Consider the following 24,858-nt stretch of genomic DNA (forward strand, 5'->3'; position numbering starts at 1 on the left):
GCTGGATGTAAAAGAAAATACTACCTAGCTACAAGACCGCTATGGACTGGTCCTGTTAACACAAGAACACCTATACACACGTACACAGGGAAAGTAATTTTGCAATAGAACTAAGATGTAAGTTTACACATTGATAAACTGTACAGAGACAAAGGTAGCCACACTCCATGTGCATGTTCTTAATCTTCTGATGGCTTTTTGGGTTTTGCACATCCAGTAACAAAGTATTTAAGCTAAACCAAATCAAACTATTCTTCTGGAGACAAAAAGTCCACGTGAGAGAGGTTCATGAGAATGACTGCTTGCACAGTCATAAACAATGTCTCCTTCTCATGAGAAGCTTGAGCCCGAAGCTTGCAACCGAGCAGAAGCCCAAAGGAACGTGAACAAAGTTTCTTGAACCACTATTCTTCCTGCACTTTGTCTAACTGATCATAGAGTATATCCTGTCATATTTGCATTCCCTCTGCCTGTGCCAAATGTCTAGAACTAAAGGGCCCCATGTTTGGCTGCCTGGTAAGACACTATCATAAAAATATTAAGACCTTACTAATCAATTTATAAAGAAAGCTCATCCTCTTACTCAGTTATGGATTAACTTCTTACACACTGAGACCTCTCTCCTAAGACAAACTGTGCTTTCATGTTAAGTTAGCTTACACTAGAGACTGATTTCCACTTTCTCTTGGGCTGGTAACGCAACTATTTTCCTTGATTATTGATAACCTTTCAACAATAACTCTAGAGTGTTACAACACACACAAAAACCTGCAGGATGCGCTTGCTCCCAGAAGTCCTACTGACATATACTGCAGCACACAGCACCAATATTTCATGTGGCATTAAAGTGCAGCTGGTAACACCTAGGCTAATTCATCAATGAAAGTATAAGTAAAATATCTCTGGTAAAAATGTCACAAGCTTGAGTGACACAGACAAACGGGTCTAAATTAATAATTTCATTATAGTTAGCAAAATACAACAATTGAAGTTTAATGCTTAGATCTTTCATGCTTCTCAGCCACAACTGTGCAAATACATTTACTTAGTCATTCAGGATGAGCACCTCCCACTCTTTGGGAATTGCTTCTGGGACCTGTTCTTCCTCCAAACGCTTACCAGGATAAGGATTTCCTGACTAGGATGGTACAAACAGTTTGTCATGTTAATACTGAACCTGTCAGTATCTACCTATGCTTTGATTTTTTCCTAAGAAAAATATAGCATGCTATAGATTCAGTTCATTCCCTTCTAGTGGGACAGGATTAGACATCTGACTTACACAGTGGCTATTGCTTCAATTCAGATACATTTTCTTATTTTTGAAGACCAACAAATGCACTAAAATACCTCTGCCATACCAATGCCTGGGTTTGTAACTTAGGATATCACTGCAAACATCTGGCAGTCCTGCAAAAATATAGCAGTGCGCTTAAATGTCACCTCAGAAAGTAAAAAGCAAATGGGTGTGCATGTTTTTTCTTTTTATATATAACCTGTAGCTTTATTTCCTTTCTCTCTGTTGTGGTCCTGCACTGGAATATGAAGCCTGTCATTCTTCGGACACAGAGAAGGTGTACATGACAACTTTTAGCTTTTTTATTAAAATGGACAGCAATGTCAAATTTTATATGAAGGTTTTCTTTCTCTCAGATATTTTTCACTTGGTTGAGCTCCACAGGTGTTACAAAAAAGCACACACCAAACAGAATAAATGGCCTCTTCAACTGCTTATTTTCCATTATTTTGTAAGATTATAACCCCGCTAGTTTTCCTGCTATCCACAGAACTCCAGTATAAAAAGACCTAGCTTTCCCAAGTAAAAGATAATCAGAGAAAGTAAGTTCCCTTTTAGAAACAAAAAACAAACAAAGTAACTATTACATTATGAACATTCTTCACAGATCACAAATTAGAAACCCAAACTTTGTTGTTTTGGGGGGGTTTTTTCTGCTGGTATAAATCAGTGCAAATTCCTGGAGCAAGATGGTTTAAGCTGGACAGTGCTATGAAGTAGACAGAGGAAGCACTACATAAAATTTGCTTTTCAGATTTTCTTATTCTCATAACATCATTGTCCAGTTTGCTGGGTCTACAGGAAAGTTAAAAACAGCTGTTTTAGCTTCTTAATCTTTAGTCTTTATTGAAGTCAGAATAATGCTAATTTAAAGATATGTTTAAACAGGTTTTCTTATCACACGTCTTTTGGAAAAATCTTAAGATTTATGAAATATTGCTGAACACTCATTTTTCTCCATAGGCTCATCTGTCCAAAATCAGAGCAGGCTATTTAAAATTTCAATCATTTGTAACAGAATGGTAGTTCCTGCACCACTGTGATAGAAACATCTGGATTTTATTCCAGAAATGTTCTACGGTTCCATCTGCAAAAATGCTTTTTCTCGCTGGAAATGAGTCTGTGAGGATTTCATTTTGTTCACCTTCAAAATTCCATTCATATGACCTTTTCATTGCAATGCACACGCAACATCCTTCAAACTGAGAGGAACTGGCATTAAAATGAATCACAGAAAGGAGGGAGTACATCACTGTCACATTAGCAGACACATTTGAGACCTGTTGAGAACTAATCTCTTTCAAAGCAAAAAATACAAAATGCAGACAAAATCAAAGCAAAACATGAAGAGTTAAAAACCCTTAGAATAAATTAAGAGTATATAAATACATGTCCTGAAGTAGTATCCTACACTTTTCCAGAAAAAGCTCATGAGGTATGACATACTTGTACTTACATCGATTTAATACAGAAGGTAGATGCAATACATTAGCCCCCCACATAGATTAAATTGATGCCAAAAAAAACCCGTAAAGCACAGGCTGCACATTTCACACAGGCAGAAAACCACCACTTTTACGTATATTCCATCTCCAGGGGCACTTAGAGTACACAGGAAGATATGCACTCTCTGCGTGGTGTTTTTAGCGTGTAAAGAGTCCACGGTGGGGAAAAAAAAAAAAAAAAAAAAAAGAGTGTGTGCATTTTCTTGTGAACTTGCCATAATTTTGGCTGGCATCTGGGCACACAGAGCCAAGAGGAACCGTGTCCCCTTGCCCTGAGAGGCGGGCAGGCAGCTGCCAGCCCCCACACGGACCTGCTGCCGGGACATCCGAGGTGAACCCCGCAATGGCCCCTCCGCCCCTCCCCGGGAAGCCGGGGGCCGTTACCACGAGCCGAACCCCAGTCGCGACCGGGGCCGCCATTCCGCCCCCGCCGGCGCCAGCCCCGCCCCCCGCGGCCCTTCCGGCAGCGCCGCGTCACTTCCGGTGCGGGCCGCAGCGGCAGAAGATGGCGGCGCTGGGAGAGCCGGTGCGGCTGGAGCGAGGTGAGCGCGGCTGCGACCGGGGGACGGGCGCTGCTGAGAGCTTTCTGCTGCGGGCCAGCTGGGGTGGTGGAGCTGTTGCCGCAGCCCGGCCCTGGACCGCATTGCCGGGGGTCTGGTCCCGGCTCTCGGGACGGCCTCCCCCGTGCCCCCTCCCCCGGGCTGAGGCCTCGGGTAGCGCTGGGCCGCGGGGCGGGCGGGAGCGGGCAGCGGTGGCGGTCCTGCCCTCTCCGGCCCGCCGCAGGGTACCGAGCGGCTCCTCTCCCCCGGAGGCAGCCGAGAGCAGCCCTGCGGTAGCTGCTTTGAAAACGTTTTCTTTGGCTTCTGGTTCTTCCAGTGTGTTGGTGGGACTCGCTGCTTCGGCTTCTCTTTATGCAGCCCCCGAAGATTTTTCTCGCGTTTCAGTTTGTGGCTGGGTTTCCATGGATGCAGTCGCCCCAGACCTTCTGTAGATGTGTCTGTTGTGCCTCCGCTAGTGTCAACACTTCTGCCAGCTCTTTACTCAACCTGTTAACTCCTTGTTTCTGTTTCTCTCCTGGGAAAACTTGCTCTTGAACACAGCTGAATTCTTAGCTCTAAGTTCAATCTGTTAGGCTGTGTCTTAGCAATAATAATTTCCTTGTTTTTATGGAAGACAACTGACACGCGCAGGGGTCCCTCGACACATGTTCGTGGATCAGTTCAACTCGTATTACTCTGTCACGTTTATGTTTTCATCCCCATTTGACAGTTTATAGTCTTAATTTGTATTGTTAGCACTGTGCAGTGTGTAACTACAATTACTAGGGAAACAGATAAAATACAAAACCTAGATGGGATATTTTTTCTGTAGTATGTTTATGTCTTTTCACCAGGGCTTTTAAGAACCAATAATAAATTTCCTCCGGGGTGGTTCTTCAGAAATGTGCAAGGTCCACAATAGCTCAGTGAACACATGCTTGTATAACAATATATATGGTCGGTTTATTAGTGTGTATTTAGGAAAGTAGAGGTCAGAAAAGGGAATTTAAATGGGAAAAGAATACTGAGTATGAGAAATCCTATTTTTGAGAAGGAAAGCAATTAAGTGGAGTGTAGGTGATTGGATGAGCTGACTTTTCCCACTGCTAGTCCCACTGGGACCACTGCCTTTGCTTACACTGCTGGGTGCTTTTTTGTAGATATATAACATGCTGTTTATACCCACTTTATTGTGTTTGGTACTATCACGTGTTACCTACCACAGAATTCAGCTTTCTATTTGCCTAACCCTCCTTCCCATTCCACAAGTGAACCACTTGTGTGAGACAAGGCCTGTAAATAGTGACTTATGTAATGACTTTGCTTCCTACTCCAAAGCTTGTTAATTAGGGCAGCTGCTTTGGCAGTGGATTAGTTGCTCATGGTAGGTCTGTGGAGTTAAACCTCAGACAGCATCCTTCTCCACCTCATTACCCTGCCACTATGCTCTATCCATGAAAACAAACAAATCTGCAGAGTTACTTAGGGATCAGTGGAACAAAGGAGCTATTTAGTCTTCTGGCATGTTGGTCTTTTTAAGAAAAGAAGAAAAAGGGAACACAGTATAATGGACCTACAAAAGCAAGAGCTTTATTTACAGAAATAAATAACCTCCGTTAATTTTATGGGGTTGACTGCAGATAACCTGATGATGAATCATCATCAGCTTGGAAGTGAACATCACTAATGTTGTTGGCATATAGCATAAGAAAAGAGAGAATATTGTAGAAAATGAGCTGATTTTAAATGGTTACCATATGTTTACCATCAGGGCAATTGAAAATTCTCCCCGTCTGTTCTCTCCTCTAAGCTGCATTGCAAACACCACCACCCAAATTCACTGGAGGGCAGGGATGAAACGACATTTAACATTTCTAAGTTATTCTTATGGTTTGGTGGTGATGTGTGATAACTCTACATACACCTTAGGAATCCAGGCTATCTGAACATAAGCAGCGGAGGTGGTTAATCAGGAGTATCTATGAAGATGCTTCATCTTTCCTCTTTCTGTGTTTTGTTCACACATATGCTTGGAGTGGTGGCATCTTGCTGGCTTTTTTTCTACATTCTTTAGGTTTAAATGTATTTTTTTTCAGGACTTCAATCTAGTATCCTGTGATCACAAAATAATTTGTGAAGAACAGGCAACTGACATAAAAAGGATGAAAAGATTAAAAGAAAATTATTTTTTAGTTATGTGTGGATTCTGTTTTATGTTTTTTTAAATCACCTACTTCTGGAGTTATTTCTACATTGATCCTTGCTGAAATCCATCACTGAAACAGTTGTGTAGTGTTCATTTCAGCCTCTGGTGCTGGACAGGTGGCTCAACTGTGATGTTAATACGGTGAGGAAGACAGCTTTCCGCTGATCATATCCTGAGCAGCAGTTCAAGAGGAAACAAACTACATCAGCAGAAAGGTCAACAATATTTTCTTGAAAATGAAAGAAGGTGTGTTTTGCCACTTGTTCCCAGCCAAACTAGTTCCTTTCCCGAGCAGTATTGCTGAGAGTGGTTGAATCTTCAGCTTTTGACTAATAGTCCCCAATGCAGATCAGTAGGAGAAAGTTGTGCTCATTTCACACTCAGACTGGTAGAATGGGGTCCTGTCAACAGGGTGAAACAAAACAACTGTTGGGGAAAAAAGGGTCCTGGCAATGGGATCCCTTGCCTGTATCTACCTGAGTAAGAGATGCAGTGCGATAAAAAGAGATCTGTAGAGTGCTGCGGACCCAACTTTCATGCTGTGTTTGTCTGCTTTGCATTTTTACTTTACAGCAGCAGCTTGATCCTTTGATCTGAAAGCCCTTTTTTTATTAAAGTGCATCTTCTGCTTTAGTTTCATCTCAAACAAATCCAGTTTGGTGTATCCCAGTCACTTTGACAACCTGATTCTGTGCTCTAAGTCTGTGCTTTATGAAAGACCAGCTGGTTCCCAAAGTAGCCAATTTTACCTTGGGGTGTAAAATGTTATGTAGTTATCTGTAAGGAGGTCCAGGTGGGAAATACATCTAGTTTATTGATGAAACAGGGAGGTCCAAAAAAGAGGAGAAATTAGCAAATGGAGTCTTCATTTCTGCAGCTGCTCTAGATCACTAGATTGCTGTCACACTTTAAAATTTCTTGCAGTATCCTAATCAAATTTAGACAACCAGTTCATGCATCTTATGGCTTAACATGGTTCATGGACCACAGACTCAGAACGGCTGCTCAGAACTGTACTCTTTCTGTGCATGAAATAGTCATTTGTCTGCAAACATCTGCAAGTATTTAAATGGTAGCTGTATACTAATTTACATACTTACTAGACTTTTTTCATGAATATATGGAGTGTTGCAGGATTCAAAGTGCTGCTGTTGCCATTGGTTGATCATTTTACTTCAAGCTGTTCAGTGCGAGACTTTGTAAAATTAAGATAATTTGTACTGCTGTTGCTGAATGCAGGGATTACGGAGAATATTGGTGATTTTGCATCGTGAAAAGATTGAAAGATTAATAAACAATCACTTCTAGAATCTATAATTTCACCAACTATTTCGTATGTTAAATGAAATTCAAAATGCGTGTTAGGAAATTAAAAGCTTTAGAAGCATTTTTTTCATTTTGTAACTGTACGAATAGCAAATATTCATGCCTGTGTGAAATGGGCTCTCTGTGGACTTGGGATTAATAATAGCTAAAATTGAGGTTTTGATATTTCTTTGCTTTAGATAAATGATGCTCGTAAAGCTTGAAAATGCTTGCCAAAAAGCGCCAGGTTCTCATGGCACGTAGAAACCTTAACTCTCACCTGAAATAACTTGTGTCTTGTGGCTGTAGTGATAATACTTGGATGTTCTTCCATGAAGGATGTTTCCAGTCCGTGAGGTTAAGTTGTACCTTGTTTAATTGACTGCCCCACCTGATCTCAGTGTAGTGGTTGGTAAGATGTGTCTGACTGATGATTCACAGAAGTGGACAGAACATCACTGTGGGTTGTCTCTTGCCAGTGCGCTTCACCTTAATTTCAGAACATACACCCCACTGTCTTTTCATCCTGTTACGTAAATCCTCTATTCTTATACTTGGCCTTTAGGAGAAGTTCGAGGCTATCGCACGTCTTCTGTGCTGACATGATGCAATTGAGTAAATGCGTATTCACATGAAAAATGATTGCCAAAAGGTTAATTACCGAAAAAAGGAAGTAATGCATTTGGGCTATAGCAGTGTCCCAAACTTCATCCTTTTCTAAAATAATCTGTGCCTTATTTATATAGTAGATTAATCACTGCTTCTTTGCCTTTGTGGTAACGAAGGTAATCCTTTCTATCTGCTTTTCTGAAAGACTGTTCTACTTCTGTTCAAGGACTTGCATGATTCAGAATCATTACTAATGTAACACTTTGGAAATACAAGTGAGGGATGTGAATGTATTCTACTGTTGTAGAGCTGCCAGGAGCATGTCACATAGCGTTTGATGCCTGTCTTGAGTCGTACTGGTCTGGAATCAAATCCTTCACAGGGAGTTTCGTTTCAAAAAGCAGCATCTGCATTTATGAGAATATGAACAACATGAATTCTTAGGAACAAATTTCTAGGAACTGGAACAAAGATGTTCGGGGTTGAAGATTCTAGACTACAGAGTTATTATCTCTCAGCTGAGAATATCAAAAGGAGTTTGGTCATTTTTCTAAGCACTTTGGGGGGGAAAAAAAAGTAGGTCAGATAATTCTCAGCCCTGTTGTAGGGAAAATATTCAGTGTACTCTTGTTGAACTAATTTTTTTAATATAAATGGAATGTTAGCATATTTGACAATATTCTAGCTGGTTTTAACAAAATGTTATTCATACAGTAGGTAAATTAGGAAGTACACATATGAAATATTGGTAGTGTGTATATCAATGAAATATTTCAGTCTGATTTAAACTTCAAGGGAAAAAAAGATTGTCTTTGCAATACACATATAGCAGTGATACCTCCAGATATTTTACAGGGTTGGGTTGCTGTGGTTGAATTAAAAATAGTATGGAAGTACAATGTTTTATTGTAACACTTTGCAGATATATAGTTTTATGGGAGAAATGAAACTAATATATACTTTTAAGGTGTATACAAGTGCACACACACACTGACTGCTCCATTCACTTTATTAAAAAAAAAAAAAAATCAAAACTTGAATTTTCTCATGCATTCCTTATTACTAGTGCTTTATTTTTCTATAGACATCTGCAGAGCAATTGAGTTGCTGGAAAAATTACAGAGAAGTGGAGAAGTGCCACCACAAAAGCTACAGGCATTGCAAAGGGTCCTTCAAAGTGAATTCTGTAATGCTGTAAGGGAGGTAAGTTAACTTGACATAAGCCATTACCTTAAGTTAAAAACCAGTGTGTTTCACCTTTTCCTTTTTGTGCTCAGTGCAGTAATCCAGTTGTTTTTTCTAAAAGCTGAATTTTATTTACAGAGCTTAATAGAACAAGACTTATTTTTTAAAGTTCAAGAGAAAATAATTTTGGGTAGCATAGGTGTATTAAGTAATGGCTTAGGAGCAGATCACTTTTTAAAGGTTATTTTAAGAGTCTGTCCTTACTGGCAGCTAGCAGGCTGCTGTCCTCTTCGAATGTAAAAATGGACAAAGTACCAACTGCCTCTGTTTCTTTTAAGCCAAATCCACATCACCTTGCACACCACGTGGAGGTAGAGCCTTGCACCTCATCTTCATTCCAGATATTCGTGGAGATTCTTAGGTGATTGAATATGCCTTGCTATTGCTGTTGGTGCAACTATTGATACCATCTGGAATGATTTAAAAGATCTGTCTGTACACACAGATGTCATCTTAATGTTTTCAGCCTGTCAAGGACAGTGTGTTTATTGCTTAGCAAGTCCAAATGGTTGGCAGGTAGATGTGAGGATGTGGGCTAGCCCTCAGTGTAAGCACCTCCTTAGCATTAGTATTCTTACTGCCTCTGTGTTTTCAATACTGTTTTTTTCTTAAGGTATTCAATTAGTTGCATCAGGTGAAGGAAAAATTGGGGTTTTGCGGGGAGGGATGGGTTGTCAGGAGAGCTTTGAAGAGCTGTGATTTTGCATGCATCCTTATTGAAGAGTTCCAGCTTGAATCAAACAAGAGAAGATGGTCATCCATGTCTCCAGTCAGGTGTGTTAGACTAGCCATAAGCATTCCTAAGTTCATGGTGAGATCTGAATGCTGTGGAAGGAGAGAAGATGTAGGCTGAGACCTAGATAGGCATGGATTAACTGAGCAGTAAAGATGCGAGAGGGTTGTTTATTCATGGTATGGTAGATTTTCACTTGACACCTTGTAGTGAATCAGGGAAAAACTTTTTATTACAGGTGTGTACATTTTAATTTTCATTTTTGAGTTGTACTTGATATTTTTTAATATTATTTAAGCAGAAAAATATCTGTTTTCCCCATACTTAAACTGTTCTGTCTCTAAAGGTGTATGAACATGTATATGAAACTGTGGATATCAGCAGTAGCCCAGAAGTTAGAGCTAATGCAACAGCAAAGGTAAAAGCCAAACTATAACTTCTATAAAATACAGTAGTTTGTTATTTTAGAAGCAGAAGGTTATTTAAAGTTCAGAAGGATATTATCTAGATGTCTGATAAAATGGATAAGCTTAACAGGTTATTAAAAAGTAATAAAAGACTTGTTATTTTTAAGTTTCTTCCGATTTAATTTTATTCTTGGAGTTATAAATTTTTCATGCTAGTGTTGGTATCCAGGGAATTAATCTCATTTGTCTTAATATTTAAGTACTTTGAGATAAAAATACTTCTTCAGTCTGCGCACTGTGTCTAGCTAAGGGGTCTATATTTCATTTCTTATAAATAGGAAAATCTTGTTTCTTACAGGCCACTGTAGCTGCATTTGCTGCTAGTGAAGGTCATTCCCATCCCAGAGTGGTTGAACTACCTAAAACCGAAGAAGGTCTTGGATTCAACATTATGGGAGGCAAAGAACAAAATTCTCCAATCTATATCTCTCGAATTATCCCTGGCGGTATAGCTGACAGACATGGAGGCCTGAAACGTGGAGACCAGCTGCTTTCTGTAAACGGAGTGGTAGGAATTGGTTTTCACTTTACGTAGCAGTAACTACTTGTTTCCACTTGGGGGCATACAGAGAATATACATGGCACAAGCTCGATGTCGTCTTTTAATCTTGGCCGAATAGTTTCTTTTTGTCCTTGCAAGAACAATTTCCTTAGGTTTCTATAGAGTTGTGTGCATTGAGAGTTCTAGGATTATGCTTTGGTTATCTATCTCAGCCGGGAACTGTACTATTTATGTCAGTGTTTCAGGTTCTGAGGTGTTGTATACATTTAGTCAAAGTATTGTTTTGTGAAATAGTAACTGCTGTTATGGCTTCCTCTTTCATCCAAGTGTCATGATGCAGATTTTAATTAATATAGTTTTCTGCACCTTCTAAGGTAAGTAGTAAATTATGCTATGTTGTGTTTATCCCAGTAAAACTGCTACTGCATAATGAAAGCTGTAATAAGATGGAACTACAAGGTGGTGTTACCTTTAGTTGTGTGGTAGTTTTTTTTCCTTCCACTTAAGTGTACTGGGCTTCAAAACCAGAGGCTTTTTAGCATAGTTTAAGGAGCATATGTCTAAAGTGCTGTTGTGGATATTTATTTTTAATAAGTATCCTCTTTCTGAAGAGTTCCAATACAAAAAGCAAAACACAGGGTGACTGGAAAGAGAAGACTATGGACAGGTTTTGCCTTAAGGCAGCTGCTACTCAAATGTGTGTAAATATCTCTCAAAGCCTTGCTTTTATTTACAGAGAAGCTGTATGCCATCTTAAAATTAATGCTTTCATCGTTACATCCGCAAACCCAATTTTGTTTTTAAGACTGAGGGTTGAACTAAATTCTGTGCTCTTTACCTCGAGTGGGTGTGTTTGACACATGAAAGGAATAGAGACTGGGTGTCTGTCCTCTGGGAGGTCCCTGCTAGCACAGATCTCTGATATAATTGGCTCCTGACTATTACCTGGGAGTCCTGTTGTCCTTTTCAGGAGATGCAAGAGAAGTCCTGGCCATAGTGACGCAGCTGTCCTTGGCCTAGCCTTCTTGTTGTTTTGAAGCATTGAGGGACGAGTGTAGAACTGTCTTCAGATGAGGCTTTCCTCACCCACAGACCCTCTTAAAGAAAGCAGAACCACCACTTCACCCAAACCTGAACTTGGTCATCAGACAGTTGGTACAGCTAACAATGACTGCGTGTGTGTGCATACACACGTATGAATATACATAGCTATTGTAAGCATACAGTGAGTGCATAAAACAGTTGAGAATGCTAACGTGGTCTCAGAAGGATCATCATCTTCTGATGTTTACAGAGGAATCCTGTCATCTTAATACATATGATAGGCATTTTAATTGTAATTTGTAATTTAATAATGATGATTTTTGAAAAAATTGCCACTACCAAGACTGCAGTTAATGTGCCTTAAAACAAGTTTATTTTTTTTCAGCTGGGAGATTTTGAGTGTGCTCCAGAATTTTAGGTGTTTTGGTGTAACTAATCATAGAACTTCATGAACCTTTTATTACCAGTTTGAAACAGAACAGCCTACACATCCACTAGAATAACAAAAATAAAACCATTCAAATATATGTGTTGTGTAAGTCTGATAGAAGAGAAATAACTTGGGTTTTTTTAACTGTTGTCTTTCTTTCTGTAAGTAACTTTATAGTAACGGGGAAACCCTCCAATCAACAGGTACATCACCTGCCTTCTAGCTTCTAATAGCACCAGTGGGAGGTAGGCTTGGGGTAGTCCCATCATTGTGTTTAATAAGTTTGGGAGAAATAAGTTTTGCTGATAAAATGTGTGCTGTCCAGGATTGTATATTTGGATGCAGTTGTTGAGAACTATTGCTTAAAATTTGTAATTAGATGAATCTAACATAACCCTAATAAATCCTGAGAGTTATTTTAGGAAAGTATTTCTATTCTGTTCTTACCGAGTTGGGTTAGGCTATTCTTAATCAGTTCAGAGGAAATTAACTTGCATACCTTGCATTTACTGAGAGACATGTGGAGCACTAAGATAAGCAACACACTGCATGCTAGCTGCTCTGTTGCAGGTGCCCAGTATGCACTGTCTTTCCTTGTTATAACACAGGATAACATCAAGAAGGCAGCTATCTTGCAGCTGTCTGTGGCAACTTATTAGGCAAATTGTGGGTGACTGCTGAATTTAAATTGCATGCCAAAAGAAGAAAAACAATCTTGAATTTTAAATGTGTCCTCCTGAAGTTGTTGATCTTTAAGTGTAATTTCATAATCGCCTCACGTTATCCTTATTTCACTTACTATATGTGAATACAGAATTTAATTGTTCAGCATAAACCTAACCAAAAGTTTTGCACCACTCTGTCATTAACACTAATTAGTATATCTATCATCACCTCTTATTGATTTGCTGAAGAATAAATCCTGAACTTGGGTGACATTGTCCTTGTGCCGTTGTAGAATACTTCAATATTTGATTATATAGAAGTTGTACAAAAAATGAAAAAAATCTGTTTTCAGTGTGTGTCTTTACTAATACTATACTCAATGGCTTATGCTTTGCAGAGTGTCGAAGGTGAACACCATGAAAAAGCAGTAGAACTGCTGAAGGCAGCTCAAGGAAAGGTTAAATTAGTTGTGCGATATACACCAAAGGTCCTGGAAGAAATGGAGTCGAGATTTGAAAAAATGAGATCGGCAAAACGCAGGCAGCAAAATTAACATTGTATGCAATAACTCAAAGAGAAAATATATTCCATTTACATTTTATAGTTTGCTTTCTGACTCAGTTGATCCAGTGCCTGGGCTACAGAAGACACTGTCCTGTTCATAGAATCACAGAATGGTTGAGGTCAGAGGGAGTCATGATGGAGATCTAGTCCAACCCCCCTGCTCAGAGGAGGGTGTGCTAGACCAGGTTGCTCAGGATGCTGACAAGCTGGGCTTTTAAACATCCCCAAGGTTGGAGGCTCCAGAAGATCTCTGGGCAACCTGTTCTAGTGTTTTGATCTCCCTTGCACTATGAAGGTCCATTCTTATGTTGAAATGGAGCTTCTTGTATTTCTGTTTGTGCCCATTGCCTCTTGCCCAGTCACTGGATGCTACTGAGAAGAGTCTGGCTCTTTTTTTACTCCTCCCTATCAGGCATTTAGATACGTTGGTAAGATCAGCCTGGAGCCTTCTCTTCTCCAGGCTAGACAATCCCAGTTCTCTCAGCTTCTCCTTCTCTGTCAGATGCTCCAATCATTTAATTATGTTGGTGGCCCTTCACCCAACTTGCTCTTGTATGCCCATGTCTGTCTGGAACTGGGGAGCCCAAAACTGAGCCCAGTACTTGAGTTGTGTCTCACCAGGGCTGAGCAGAGGGGAAGAATCGCCTCCCTCAACTTCCTGATGCAGACCAGGAGATGTGCAAGGGCACGCAGTGGCTCGCGGTCAGCTTGATATCGTTCTGCCCAAGGCTGCTTTGCAGCTGGTCGGCTCCCCAGCCCGTACTGGCGCGTGGGGTTATTCCTCCCCAGGTGTGGGACTTTGCACTTTCCTTTGCTGAACTTTGGGATTCTTGTTTTCCTGTTTCTCCAGCCTGCTGAGGTCCCCTTGAGTAGCTCGCTGAGAGTGTGCTCTGTCCCCTCGCCCGTGGTGTTAACGTTGAGCAGTACGGACCCAGGACAGGCCCCGGGGGTGCCGCAGTAGTGACTGGTACCCAGCAGGACTTTGTGCCGCTGAGCACAACAACCCTCGGCAGTGCAGACATTTTTAGAATGTTTTCGGTCTCCATGTTTTTCACAGTTTAAGAGGAATGTGTACTTTTAAAATAGTCTAAGATTCCCTGAAAAAGCATGTATTTTGATATTTCTATTGATTTTTTTATAAGTCTCCTTCATGTCAGACCTTTAAGCATGAAAGTGAATTTACAGATTTTTCAAAGGCATTTAATAAGTCATACTTGTACAGTTGGCATCCCTTTTTTCCTGTTTTCTTTTGGCATTACCTTACATGGAATCTGCAGGTTTTTTTGCTAAATGATTTTGGAAAAAAAAAGATTCTTATGTAGCAGTATTTTGGCACTTTTCTTAAGAATATGTTGTATATCAACTACAAAACCTAATCATGATCTACTGTGTAGCTGATGATACCAGATTTTGTAATGTTTTGGTGAGTACATTATTTTTACACTTCTGCTAAATTGTAATTCGTTACTCTGGAAATTGTATTACCTCACCTGTAAATAATTTACAGTTGGCGTTCTCATATAATGATTTTGTAATAGCCGACATTTACAAATTTGCAACGATCATTCCTGTAACTTATATTATTTTGTACTAATTTTAAAGCAGTTAAGGGGAAAAATGTAATTGTGTATGCAGTTCTGGATTGACTCTCTAGATGTATTTTTATATTCAGAAACAGAAGATATATTAATGCAGTGCAAAGGTATTCCAGATGTTTCCCTGACTTTCTGCTGTTTAAAAGAAATATTCATCTTAATTGTCATACCTCTCTTGCATTTTTAGTATGTTCTATTGTACTCTTATCTACAGACTGACTGTATTGATCTTGGAATAGTTGGTACCTAAATTATTGATGATTACTTTTATAAGAGTAAAATGTTCTGAGACTTATATGCCAGGTTACCATGACATGTGAACTTGTCTGGGGGTTTATTACTGACTGCTTCTGTCTTGGAGGATTCTTGTTTGTACTGCAGAAGTACTACATCATCACCATTGCTGTAAAACTTTATGTGGAATGGTGCTCTGGTGGTAATATGGAAATCTCCAGCTATAAGCAGTGATTAATGTCTTATCTCAAGCACGGTTGATGGTGGCATAGTTTTTTCTGTGCCATTTTGAAGAAAATTTCTGGACAGAGGTCCGCTTCTTAGCATCTACCAGGTTTGAGGCCGTACTTGTGTAGTTTAGGTTTCGGGGAGGGGGGGCGGGGGGGGGGGGGTGTTTCGTTGGGGTTTTTTTTAAGCTTCACCTTTTCGTATATATATCTAGAATTAACTTGATTGTCTACTGGGTGTCTGGTCACTTGTATGGCAGCTATGAGTGCATCCTAATTGACTGTTAGTAATTTGATTCGTAGAAGCTTAAACTGAAAAGTGCAGTTCTTACTATGTGGCTAATACCTAATCTTTTCACATGGAGCAGTATGATCCATTGTGAAATAATTGAGTATGTGAAAGAAAGGAAAAGGTTAGTGATCTAAAAATGGCAGCATGAAGTTTGTGCTTTGTCAGTTGATCTGTTGGAAAATTAAAAATGTGATTGCCACAGGCAAGTGAGAAATGTGATTGCTTTCTGCATGTTTGTAAGCATGGTAAGCCTGCAAAGAGAAATTTGGATTTTAAAGATACTGATAGTTTGAAAATGCAGTATCAATATTTATCAGTTAGATGACATTGAGCACTGAATTGCATGGTTGACTGTGTCACAGGCCTCTTTCAAAAGGCCTCATGTTACTGATACAACCATGTTGTTGAATTGTATATTTTTATGGAACAACTAATGTTTAAAGTATTGAGACCAAAATCACTAGTTAGACCAATTGTGGATGTGTTTTAATTTAATTGTAAAATAGTAGAGATTTGTTTTAGAGCTATATATAAATATATATATATTAAAGAAAAGTATGGATACGAGATAGAAATGAGCGTTTTAAAACCTGTATCCCTTGTGTTGCCGAACAAAGAGGTGTGTTTTGTTACTCTCTGGAAATACTTACTCTAGTGCAGCTAGAGTTGCTAAATGCAGTAGCGTTTTCATTCTGAGTTGTAGCATTTGGATACAGTTTGAAAACTACTACAAAATGTGGGGAGGTGTATCTGGGCATATAAATGGTATGTGTAGAATTTAATAAAAAGTGTTTAAGTGGCAACAAAAAAAATCCAATAAACAGACAACTTATTAACAGTCATCTTTAATACTATGAAAGCCCTATAATATTGAGGAAAGGATGGATTAAAATAAGCCAAGAAACTTGATCTCTATTACTACTGAGCAGTGCCTGTACTGTGTTAATATGCAGTCCCTACACACTTGGCATACTTGGGGTATGCAAACAGATTGAGAAGAGGTATCGTTTCCGCAGATAACTTCTGCATCTATTGCTGCTGTGAGGGATCTTTTGGGTTTTATCAACAGAAAAATAAAAGTTAAATTTCATGTGCATTGTGTTTGTGTGTTTTTTCATCTGACTTGCCGTTTTCAGTACTGTTTTTAGATGGCTCTAATGGGGTGTTTATAATCTCCAGGGTGTAACATAAACACCCTGCATGTGTGTGGGCGTCTGAAGAGAAAAACTTTAAATCTGTTATTAGTTTGTTCTCCTGATTGCTTATGGATCTTCCCTTTTCTTCCCTTTTCCATTTGTTGGAGAAGAAAATCAGAATGCTATAAAGTGTCTAGAATACCTTGGACCTCCTGCTTTTTTGAGACCTCCTTAGTCTCAGCTGTGTAAACTCAAATGATGCATATTACTCTGAGTTGGATATTAGCTTTTAATTGTTTGAGACAAGTATCTCAAGTAATGAGATGTTGAATTTCTGTAATTCCTTGTTTAAAGACCTTGTAAGGTTGTCAGCTCCTCAGAAAAATGTGCCTGGAGTTATGAACTGAGATAAGGGTAGGAGAAAATGCTTCAGTTCTGAATTTAAAAAGACTTGTTTTTTTCATGTAGGTAGGCTGGACTGCAGATTGAAAATATATGCAAAAATCTTTATGTGAATATTTTTATTTGATAGCACATGAACTGGAAATAAAAACACATTTTCAATTTTATTTTAAAATCAAGTATTTTCCATGATCTGCCTTACACAGTGGCTATCTGTGTTCTGCTAAATATGGTTCAGATTTATAGAATTAAACTGAATTTCAACATGAGACTTATAACACTGAACCAAAGACTGACTGAAGTTAATGTAATTTCATAACTTAAAAAGCAGTAGTTTATCTACCTCATGTTTTTTGTTGCAATTACAGGCTTAACTGATTTTAAAACAACTGAAAAAGTCAGTGGAACATAGTTTATTTCTGACTGCTGATTTCAACTGTGATATAGCAGTCAATATCCAAACAAGCTGGAAAAGTATTTTGTCCAAGCTCTTACCCACCTTAAACAGGCATGGACTGAGCAGAACCAAACTTCAACTGAATAGAAGAAGCAACTTCAATATTTTACTGCAAAAATATTTTCTTGTCTTCTGATCATCTCTTCTGGAGGCTGATGCTAGATGCAAAAACATGTTTTCATCTTAATTTAAAACCAAAAATGCTAATTTGAAAAAACAATACTTCTGTGTATCTGAGACTGCCCACACACTGGCATAAACTGATGGAACTTGGCACCCTCTTGTCCTCAATTATGAGTACTTGCTTGTGCTGGGATTTGCTGGATTTTGACCACGGATGGAGCCATTCCAGTGCAGTAAGCTAGCAGAAAGCTGTGAACTGTGGTGTCAGGTTTTTTGACTGTATTTCCATTGGTGTAAGTGAACTCAAAAAGCAAAGTACATGGTCAAAGGAATTGCATTGGTGCAAGGAAGGGGTGAGAGCATGGTAGGTAGACAAACTGACTGGAATTACAGGGAAGCCCAAGGTATGGAGCAGGCTGGGTTTCTCTGATTCTTTGTCTCATAAAATCCTGAGTAGAACCTGGTTTTAGAGAAAAGCCAGGGTTGCAGTGCTCACTTCTGTAGGGAAGTTGTCCTTTGCCTGGAGAGTCTGAGGTGAAAACTGCACTCAACAAAAGGCATCTGAAATTCAGAAGTGTGCCTCAGGATAAAATTGGGAGCTAGTTCTAATTGTAACAAAACAAACCAAGAAAACTACAACAAAAGTTCCAGTGAAGCCTTATACAATTGAGTTAGCATTAAATATGAAGTTTTGATGTGCTACTGTTTCTTGTTTTAGAGGCCCATCTTAGATCTAGAGTGACACAATCATGAAAAGTAAAACAAACCCTTTGCATCCCTCACCTTTCTGTGTTCGGTTTTGTTGGGGTCTTCTGTCTGTTTTGGGGTTTTTTTTTAAGTAAATTGGGTATTTTATTTGTAACAAAGGCCTAAAGGGTTTAAAATAAAGTCTTTTGCTCAGACACATACTAATAATTTCTTCCCCACTCCTCAAACTAAAATGAAGGAGCCTCATCACACATTGCGAGACTTAGGAAACTAAATCTATTCATTCCAAACTGAACAATCCTCAGATTTGTATGACTTTGTATCTGTTTAATTGTATAGTGTGATGTATTGATATGTCTTGCCTATATAGAAAGGTTTCTGTTAATATAAACCTGGGTAAGACGGATACATTCCAATATTGCTGGGCATTCATGTTCAGCCTTGTAAAACCTTACTTTGAAATGATGTATTCTCTTGAGAAATGGTGATATTTAAACAGTTGTTTTCTCCCTCTAGATTAAATTTCCCCCTGTCTTTTCACCAGTTTTTTTAAAACGGTGTATTTTCCTGGCTGGTTAATCTGATTTGATAGCATAGAAAACAAACATGGCTATCTAAAAGTTACCCAGGTTTTTGTATGAAGTTACTGGAGTTTTTTTTCCATCATATCATCTGTTTAAGGCACTCGGACATATGTTCTTCCCTGTTTCTTTCTGATTTCTCCTTGGCTGTCTAGAAAATAGATCTGTAGAGGGGAAAACACCACCACCACCAAAAAGTCATCTTCCCAAACAGTGCAACACTGAGTTGTGTACTTCCAAAGGTAAGTAAAACCACCTAACTTGGTTCTTATCTAATCACAGCTCTGCTTCTCTGCCTGAGCAGTACAGTAGCATTGTCTGAATAAAATCTAATCTGTGCTGGAGACTGGAGGGCTAACAACAGGGAAATAAGTCATCAGGTCTTTCACCTACTTCAAGGGGCTGTAAGAAAAAGGCAAAAGTTAGTGATTTATTGTATTACTGGCATTGCAGTAGCGCCTAGAAGTCCCGGGTTTAAATCAGGATCCTATTGTATTTTGCAGTGTACAAACACAGAACAAATAGTTTGGCTCCAGAGAGCCTCAATCTATTGCTAAGAAATTGTAGATTTTGTGGCTGGTATTGTAAGATAAGTGTTTCTGAGAAGTGGGGGAAAAAAATACAGTAGAAAATAAGACTTTTTGCAGTTTCCTCTGTGATTTCATTTGAGGCAAATTTATTCTTTTTTTTTTTTTTTTTTTCTCTGAGGACTACAAAAGTGAGTTTGTCCCTCAGCATGAGCAGACAATATTTCTTACTCTGGTACATGTATCAAAACTTGCTATTTTTTTGGCAAACTCCTGACTAATCTTACTGAAGCTGAGAGCCTGCAGTAGCCATGCTTTTTTTCAGTTGTCTCCATGATAAATGTGGAGTCCATAAGAAATTGTATTGTCTTGTTGTTTCATGGAAGTATTAAATGTGTATAACGTGTCTTTCTGAGCCACTGCTGGCATTGACACAGGTCATGCTGCAATTTAACCATATACAGCAACAGCTTTAGATAAATGTGAGGACATATTCAAATGAAATAGAGTAATTCTAATTAGACAAGCAGAATGCAACTAGTAAAGCAAAAAAAAAAAAAAAGATCATGATGATAAAGGATTGCAGTTACGAAAAGTGATGGTTGTGTCTCTTGAAGTTTCAGTGGTCTATTGAGCATTGCCAAATAAGTTTGTTTGTTGCTTCATCCTAGGTGTCCCCCAAAGTTTTCACACTAATTTCCATGTCCTGTCTGGCAGGCTAGGCATTAATACCATGTTGTTAGGCCATTCTTGGTGTGGTGGCCAGTGGCTATACGTCCCAAGTAGCGATTCATCTGGCTGGTACGTTTGCTGCCCTGCACCAAAAGTATCTTTGAAAAGTGCCTGGCTCCCTTGTTAGCACCAGTGTTAGCGTGTGTCAGTCCTTGAATCGGCACCAGCCCCTCTGCAGTGGAAATACATACTATGACCTTTAGCCTTGGTTGTGATTTCAAAACTTGAAGAATTTCTTTCAGCTTTTATATACCCTTTTCAATATCTAATAAAAGAGAAGACATCATAAAAATATTTCCAGAAATGAGTCGGCTGCCTCCAAACAAGCCAGTCCCCAAGGGCAGAAGCACTCATGGCTTCTAAGTGATTTATTTGTCTGGATTTTGTTCTGCAGCATACACCCTATCTGCAAATACTGAAGGCAAGCTTTGGGTTAAGCGTGGCTTGGCGAGTGGTGCCACCTGGCAGAAGAACCGTAACAACCTGTCTTCTGTGAGTTAAAAGCAGGACTGTTCTCTGGACAAACGATAGTGCTCTGGCATTTGCAGCTTTTGGCTTTGTTTTGCAGGTGCAGTCATTTTTGCATTAACCCCACAGTACGGAACAAACTTGAACCTCTCTGCATGGCAAGCCAGGCAGAAATTATGGGAAATAACTTAGCAGTGAGCAAAATGACAAGGATAAAAAATTGGCAGGGAGGATAAAATAGGATAAAATAGAGCCAAAATGGCTAGTGTATGCTTATGCCCCAAATTTTGAAGATGGCTTAGTATCTGATAGAGCAATGTGATGATAAATCTTAATTACTTAGCAGTTCGCTTCCCTTCCTCCCCCCAAGATACAAACCACTTAAAATAAGGCTGGGATTCCTCAGTTACTCCGGTAATAAGAACTCTGCCGACAATGGTTGAGTCAGTTGCCGTGTAACTGTAAGAGCTTTTCAGAGCAATTTAAACTCAATCCTACAGAAACTAAGCCACCCACAGATTAGTAATGTTTATACTGCTTCCAAATATGAATCAAAACAAATTTTTTGTAACACTGCAGCATTTGAGTGAGAGACAAAGAACAACACAAAGTGTTAGATAGAGATGAGCAATTGTATAACAAAACAAAACCAACACTTCTGTTCATTCTCAAGGCTCCACATACAGGAAGAAATCACTCGTGCAGTCACCTAGTCATTTCAGAGAACATGCCAAAATGAGGTATCAGGCATGTGTGCAACATGATTTAAATCAATACATTGCACCCAGGAATGTTACTGGTTTAATTTATACTGATGGAAAATTCAACTCAAAACCTATGGGGGAGTGTATTCCCTTGGTCTGCATCAGGGATGTTCTCATATCTGTGACTTAAAAGAAATCATTTGTTAGCACTGCACTGAAAATCGTTTGTTACCAAATGATTACATTATGATTAATTGTTCCCTTATAAGACCCCATGTATTTCTTCATGTGTATTTTTTTTTCCCAAAGCATTTGGGTTATTCTGTGGTGATGATAGGTAATGTATCAAATCGAGTTTTCTTTGATAAAGAATTTAAACAAAAGGGTTTTATTCACTCTAACAGAAGAGCTTTAATAATATTTTGCTAAACAGCTTAGGATCATGGGCATGTTCTGGGAATAATTTATCACTGAAGTTAAGTTTGCTCCTTTACATTACTTGGGCTCCACTATAATTCTTCAAAATAGGGTTTAAGGAGGATTTAAAGCTACATAATCCTTAAGATGGTCCTCTGCAAAGGCAAATTTCACCCTTAAAGCATTGCTTTGTTTAGGTTTTTTAATTCCTAGTATAATGTCCTGCCTTAAATTTTATACTGGTCAGCAGTTCAGTGGTTTATAAAAAAAAAAAAAAAGTTAAAAATAGGCTGTGTGACTTAAAAACTAAGATTCTTGCTGTTTCCTATGGAGGATCTCAGGGAAAGGGGTACCAACAGGGCAAGCGCTTGCCCCTGCTAGATGCTGCTGGAGAGTCACAGCCCTGCCCCCCTGCCTGCTCCCTTGCCTGCCTTCTCACCTAAAGTGCTCCTCTCGCTACTTCTCAGTTGGCCACATATTGTGAAATATGCCAAAATGCATAAAATATGTATCAGTGGATATGGAGGTTGCCTTTTCAGCAATTGAATTAATGGGTAGGCTTGGCTCTGAGCTGTTAGGTTTTCATTCTTGCAGGTTGTTTCCCTATTCAGCTTTTAATAACAGTGTCTCTGTCTTCACTGAATAACGTACTTCTTTGTAACCCCTTCCCTGTGAAGTACTTACTCGTCATATATAAACCATCTGGTTGTGAGCTGATTTCACTTTGACTATCATTTGATTTGTCTTAATGGTAAAAGTATTTTGTGCTAGAACGTCTGTAGAAAATCTTGATCACGCTGTGCTTGAAATGAATATTTTATAGAAGAAAATTAACGTGGCTTGTATCAGCAATAGCGTGGCCATCAGGGACAGGGAAGTGATCTTGCCCCTGTACTCGGCCCTGGTGAGGCCACACCTTGATGACTGGGTTCAGTTTTGGGCCCCTCACTAATTGAATTACTCGAGCGTGTCCAGAGAAGGGCAACGAAGCTGGTGCAGGGTCTGGAGCACAGGTCTGATGGGGAGCAGCTGAGGGAACTGGGGGGGTTTAGTCTGGAGAAGAGGAGGCTGAGGGGAGACCTCATCGCCCTCAACAACTGCCTGAGAGGAGGGTGCAGAGAGCTGGGGATGAGTCACTTTATCCAAGTAACAAGTAACAGGACAAGAGGGAATGGCCTCAAGTTGCACTAGGGAAGGTTTAGACTAGATAATAGGAAGTATTTCTTTCCAGAAGGGGTTGTTGGGTGTTGGAATGGGCTGCCCAGGGCAGTGGTGGAGTCCCCATCCCTGGAGGGGTTTAAGAGTAGGGTCACCACAGTGCTGAGGGATCTGGTGGAGTTGGGAACTGTCGGTGTGAGGTTAATGGTTGGACTGGATGATCTTCAAGGTTCTTTCCAACCTAGATGAGTCTGTGATTCTGTGAGCTACATGTTTTATAAAATCTAACCACTTCTTAAAGCAACACAAAGTTTTTAACTATGAGCTTTACATTCTCATTCACCTGCCATCCTCCCATGGCAGAGGTTCAGCCTTGGGGAGTTCTGCTGCTCTAGTCAAACTTCAAATTGTTTTTATTTTTATGTCTCTGCTTCAGGTCTTAATCTGCATGTTCTTTCACATAAAACTCCCATCAGATCCAAATGAATTCATGTCTTTTAAGTGGGATTTTTGTCGGATTTTTGTCAGAAGTGGTTATGTTGCTAGACGGTTTCATGGCAATAGCAGAAAAAATCCAATGTCCAGATTTTTTGTCATTTTTCCCAATGTCTTTCAAGTTTTCCTAATGCCTTTTCAGCAAATGCCTGACAAAAGTTTCATGAATGCTTGCCTATACATCAGGTTCTAAATCCTGAAGATCTTACACAGTGATAGACAGGTTTATGGGGCTTCCCAGTTTCCCTGAAGAAGAGCAGAGCATAGTTTCTTCACAGCTCAACCAAAGTGAATATTTCATTTATTTTTTTGTATTTGGTTGTTAGATCCTCATCTCCTTCACCTGCTTTAAAGAACACCTTGGAATTTTTCTCTTCTTTGAAGTTTGGTTTTGTGTTTTTTTTTTTTTTTAATGAAACACGTTGATTGTTGCCTTATGCTCTATTTTGAAGGATGCTCCTTGGAATTTGTGGCATTGAGGATTGGTTCAGACTAACTTTTTAAACTGTGATAATTTCAAAGTCCATGTGTACAGTTTTTATTTAAATAGGTAATTTAATAAAATGTACCCATTATTTTTTTCAGCTTAAAAATATGTTAGCATGTAGATCTTTGTCACACAAATAAACCAGCTTTGCAATAAACATTAGGGCCTTCCTTATAAAGGAAAATTAAATCAATAAATGCCTGCAAACAGGTTGCTGCATAAAAAAAAGAGAGAAATGTGGGCTGTTGATGGAAAGGAGAAAGAAGTAGTGTTCCAACGGTGCTAGCAGAGGTTGAAAAATTAAGGAAAGTATTGAAGTTAATTTATCAGAATGAGTGTTAGACTAACTGGAAGCAGCAAAGCAGTATCCTCTGAGTAGAAAGGACAAGTGGATTGCTCCTAGGACAGGAGTTTGGAAGATGGAGACTTGAGACAGCTCCATTAAGGAAAAAACACCTGAAGCAAAGCTGGGAAAAGATTGAAACTGGACAAGGATTCAGAGGAAAAGCTAAACTATTCGTGTTTCAAAGGATGAAAAAAACAAGTGCTTCGTTATTCTGCTTTTACTAGAAATCTTTTATCCTTTTTTTTCCAGAAGAGAAGTTCTGCGGGTGTTGCAGGTTGTACTGCAGTACAAGGTATGCTCCACGCTACTATTCATCTTCTGAACGCCGTTCAGGCACTGAGGGCCATTTCTGCTCCCATTATCTTTGGTTAGTGAAGTGAGACTATTTGCAGAGTGAGTATAAGCGCTTTGCTATTTTTCTTTGTCAGTGGGGAGAAAAAAGGTCACTTTTTCTTATCTGGATTGGTTTGGGTCTGTTTTGTAGAAGTATGTCTAGAAAATAATTCCTTTTAATATTTTTTTCCCTGATACTCTGGTTGCTGCTCCTCCATCGTTGTTCCTGAGAGCCGGCACAGAGACAGTGACATGAATGTGCAGTGTCTTTGACCCCGACAGTTGTTAGAAAAACATGGTTTTGACTTGACATGTTTCCCCTGC

General features: G+C 39.3%; 1 protein-coding gene across 4 annotated transcripts; it reads left to right on the forward strand.

Annotated features, from left to right (window-relative positions):
* The first annotated feature begins 3,265 nt into the window (after positions 1 to 3,265).
* LIN7C (lin-7 homolog C, crumbs cell polarity complex component) lies at positions 3,266 to 16,550 on the forward strand. 4 transcript variants are annotated; one of them, XM_074841651.1, is made up of 6 exons: positions 3,275 to 3,344; positions 5,635 to 5,793; positions 8,546 to 8,664; positions 9,786 to 9,857; positions 10,205 to 10,414; positions 12,946 to 16,550. In XM_074841651.1, exons 2-6 carry the CDS (start codon positions 5,784 to 5,786, stop codon positions 13,099 to 13,101), a joined length of 567 nt encoding a protein of 188 aa, XP_074697752.1. In that variant the 5' UTR covers positions 3,275 to 3,344; positions 5,635 to 5,783; the 3' UTR covers positions 13,102 to 16,550. The 4 variants fall into 4 exon arrangements, with proteins under 4 accessions (XP_074697751.1, XP_074697752.1, XP_074697753.1 ...); XM_074841652.1 differs by having other exon boundaries at positions 3,292 to 3,344; positions 5,627 to 5,793; XM_074841653.1 differs by having other exon boundaries at positions 3,296 to 3,344; positions 5,647 to 5,793.
* Positions 16,551 to 24,858: the final 8,308 nt, after the last annotated feature.

The sequence above is a fragment of the Strix aluco genome, chromosome 16 (assembly GCF_031877795.1).
Source record: "Strix aluco isolate bStrAlu1 chromosome 16, bStrAlu1.hap1, whole genome shotgun sequence".
Lineage (NCBI taxonomy): Eukaryota > Metazoa > Chordata > Aves > Strigiformes > Strigidae > Strix > Strix aluco.

Coding starts and splice junctions, on each gene's coding strand:
- LIN7C (XM_074841650.1), top strand. CDS start 3,308: ATGGCGGCGCTGGGAGAGCCGGTGCGGCTGGAGCGAG. Junction 8,665..9,785: donor TCTGTAATGCTGTAAGGGAG/GTAAGTTAACTT, acceptor CTGTCTCTAAAG/GTGTATGAACATGTATATGA. Junction 9,858..10,204: donor GAGCTAATGCAACAGCAAAG/GTAAAAGCCAAA, acceptor TGTTTCTTACAG/GCCACTGTAGCTGCATTTGC.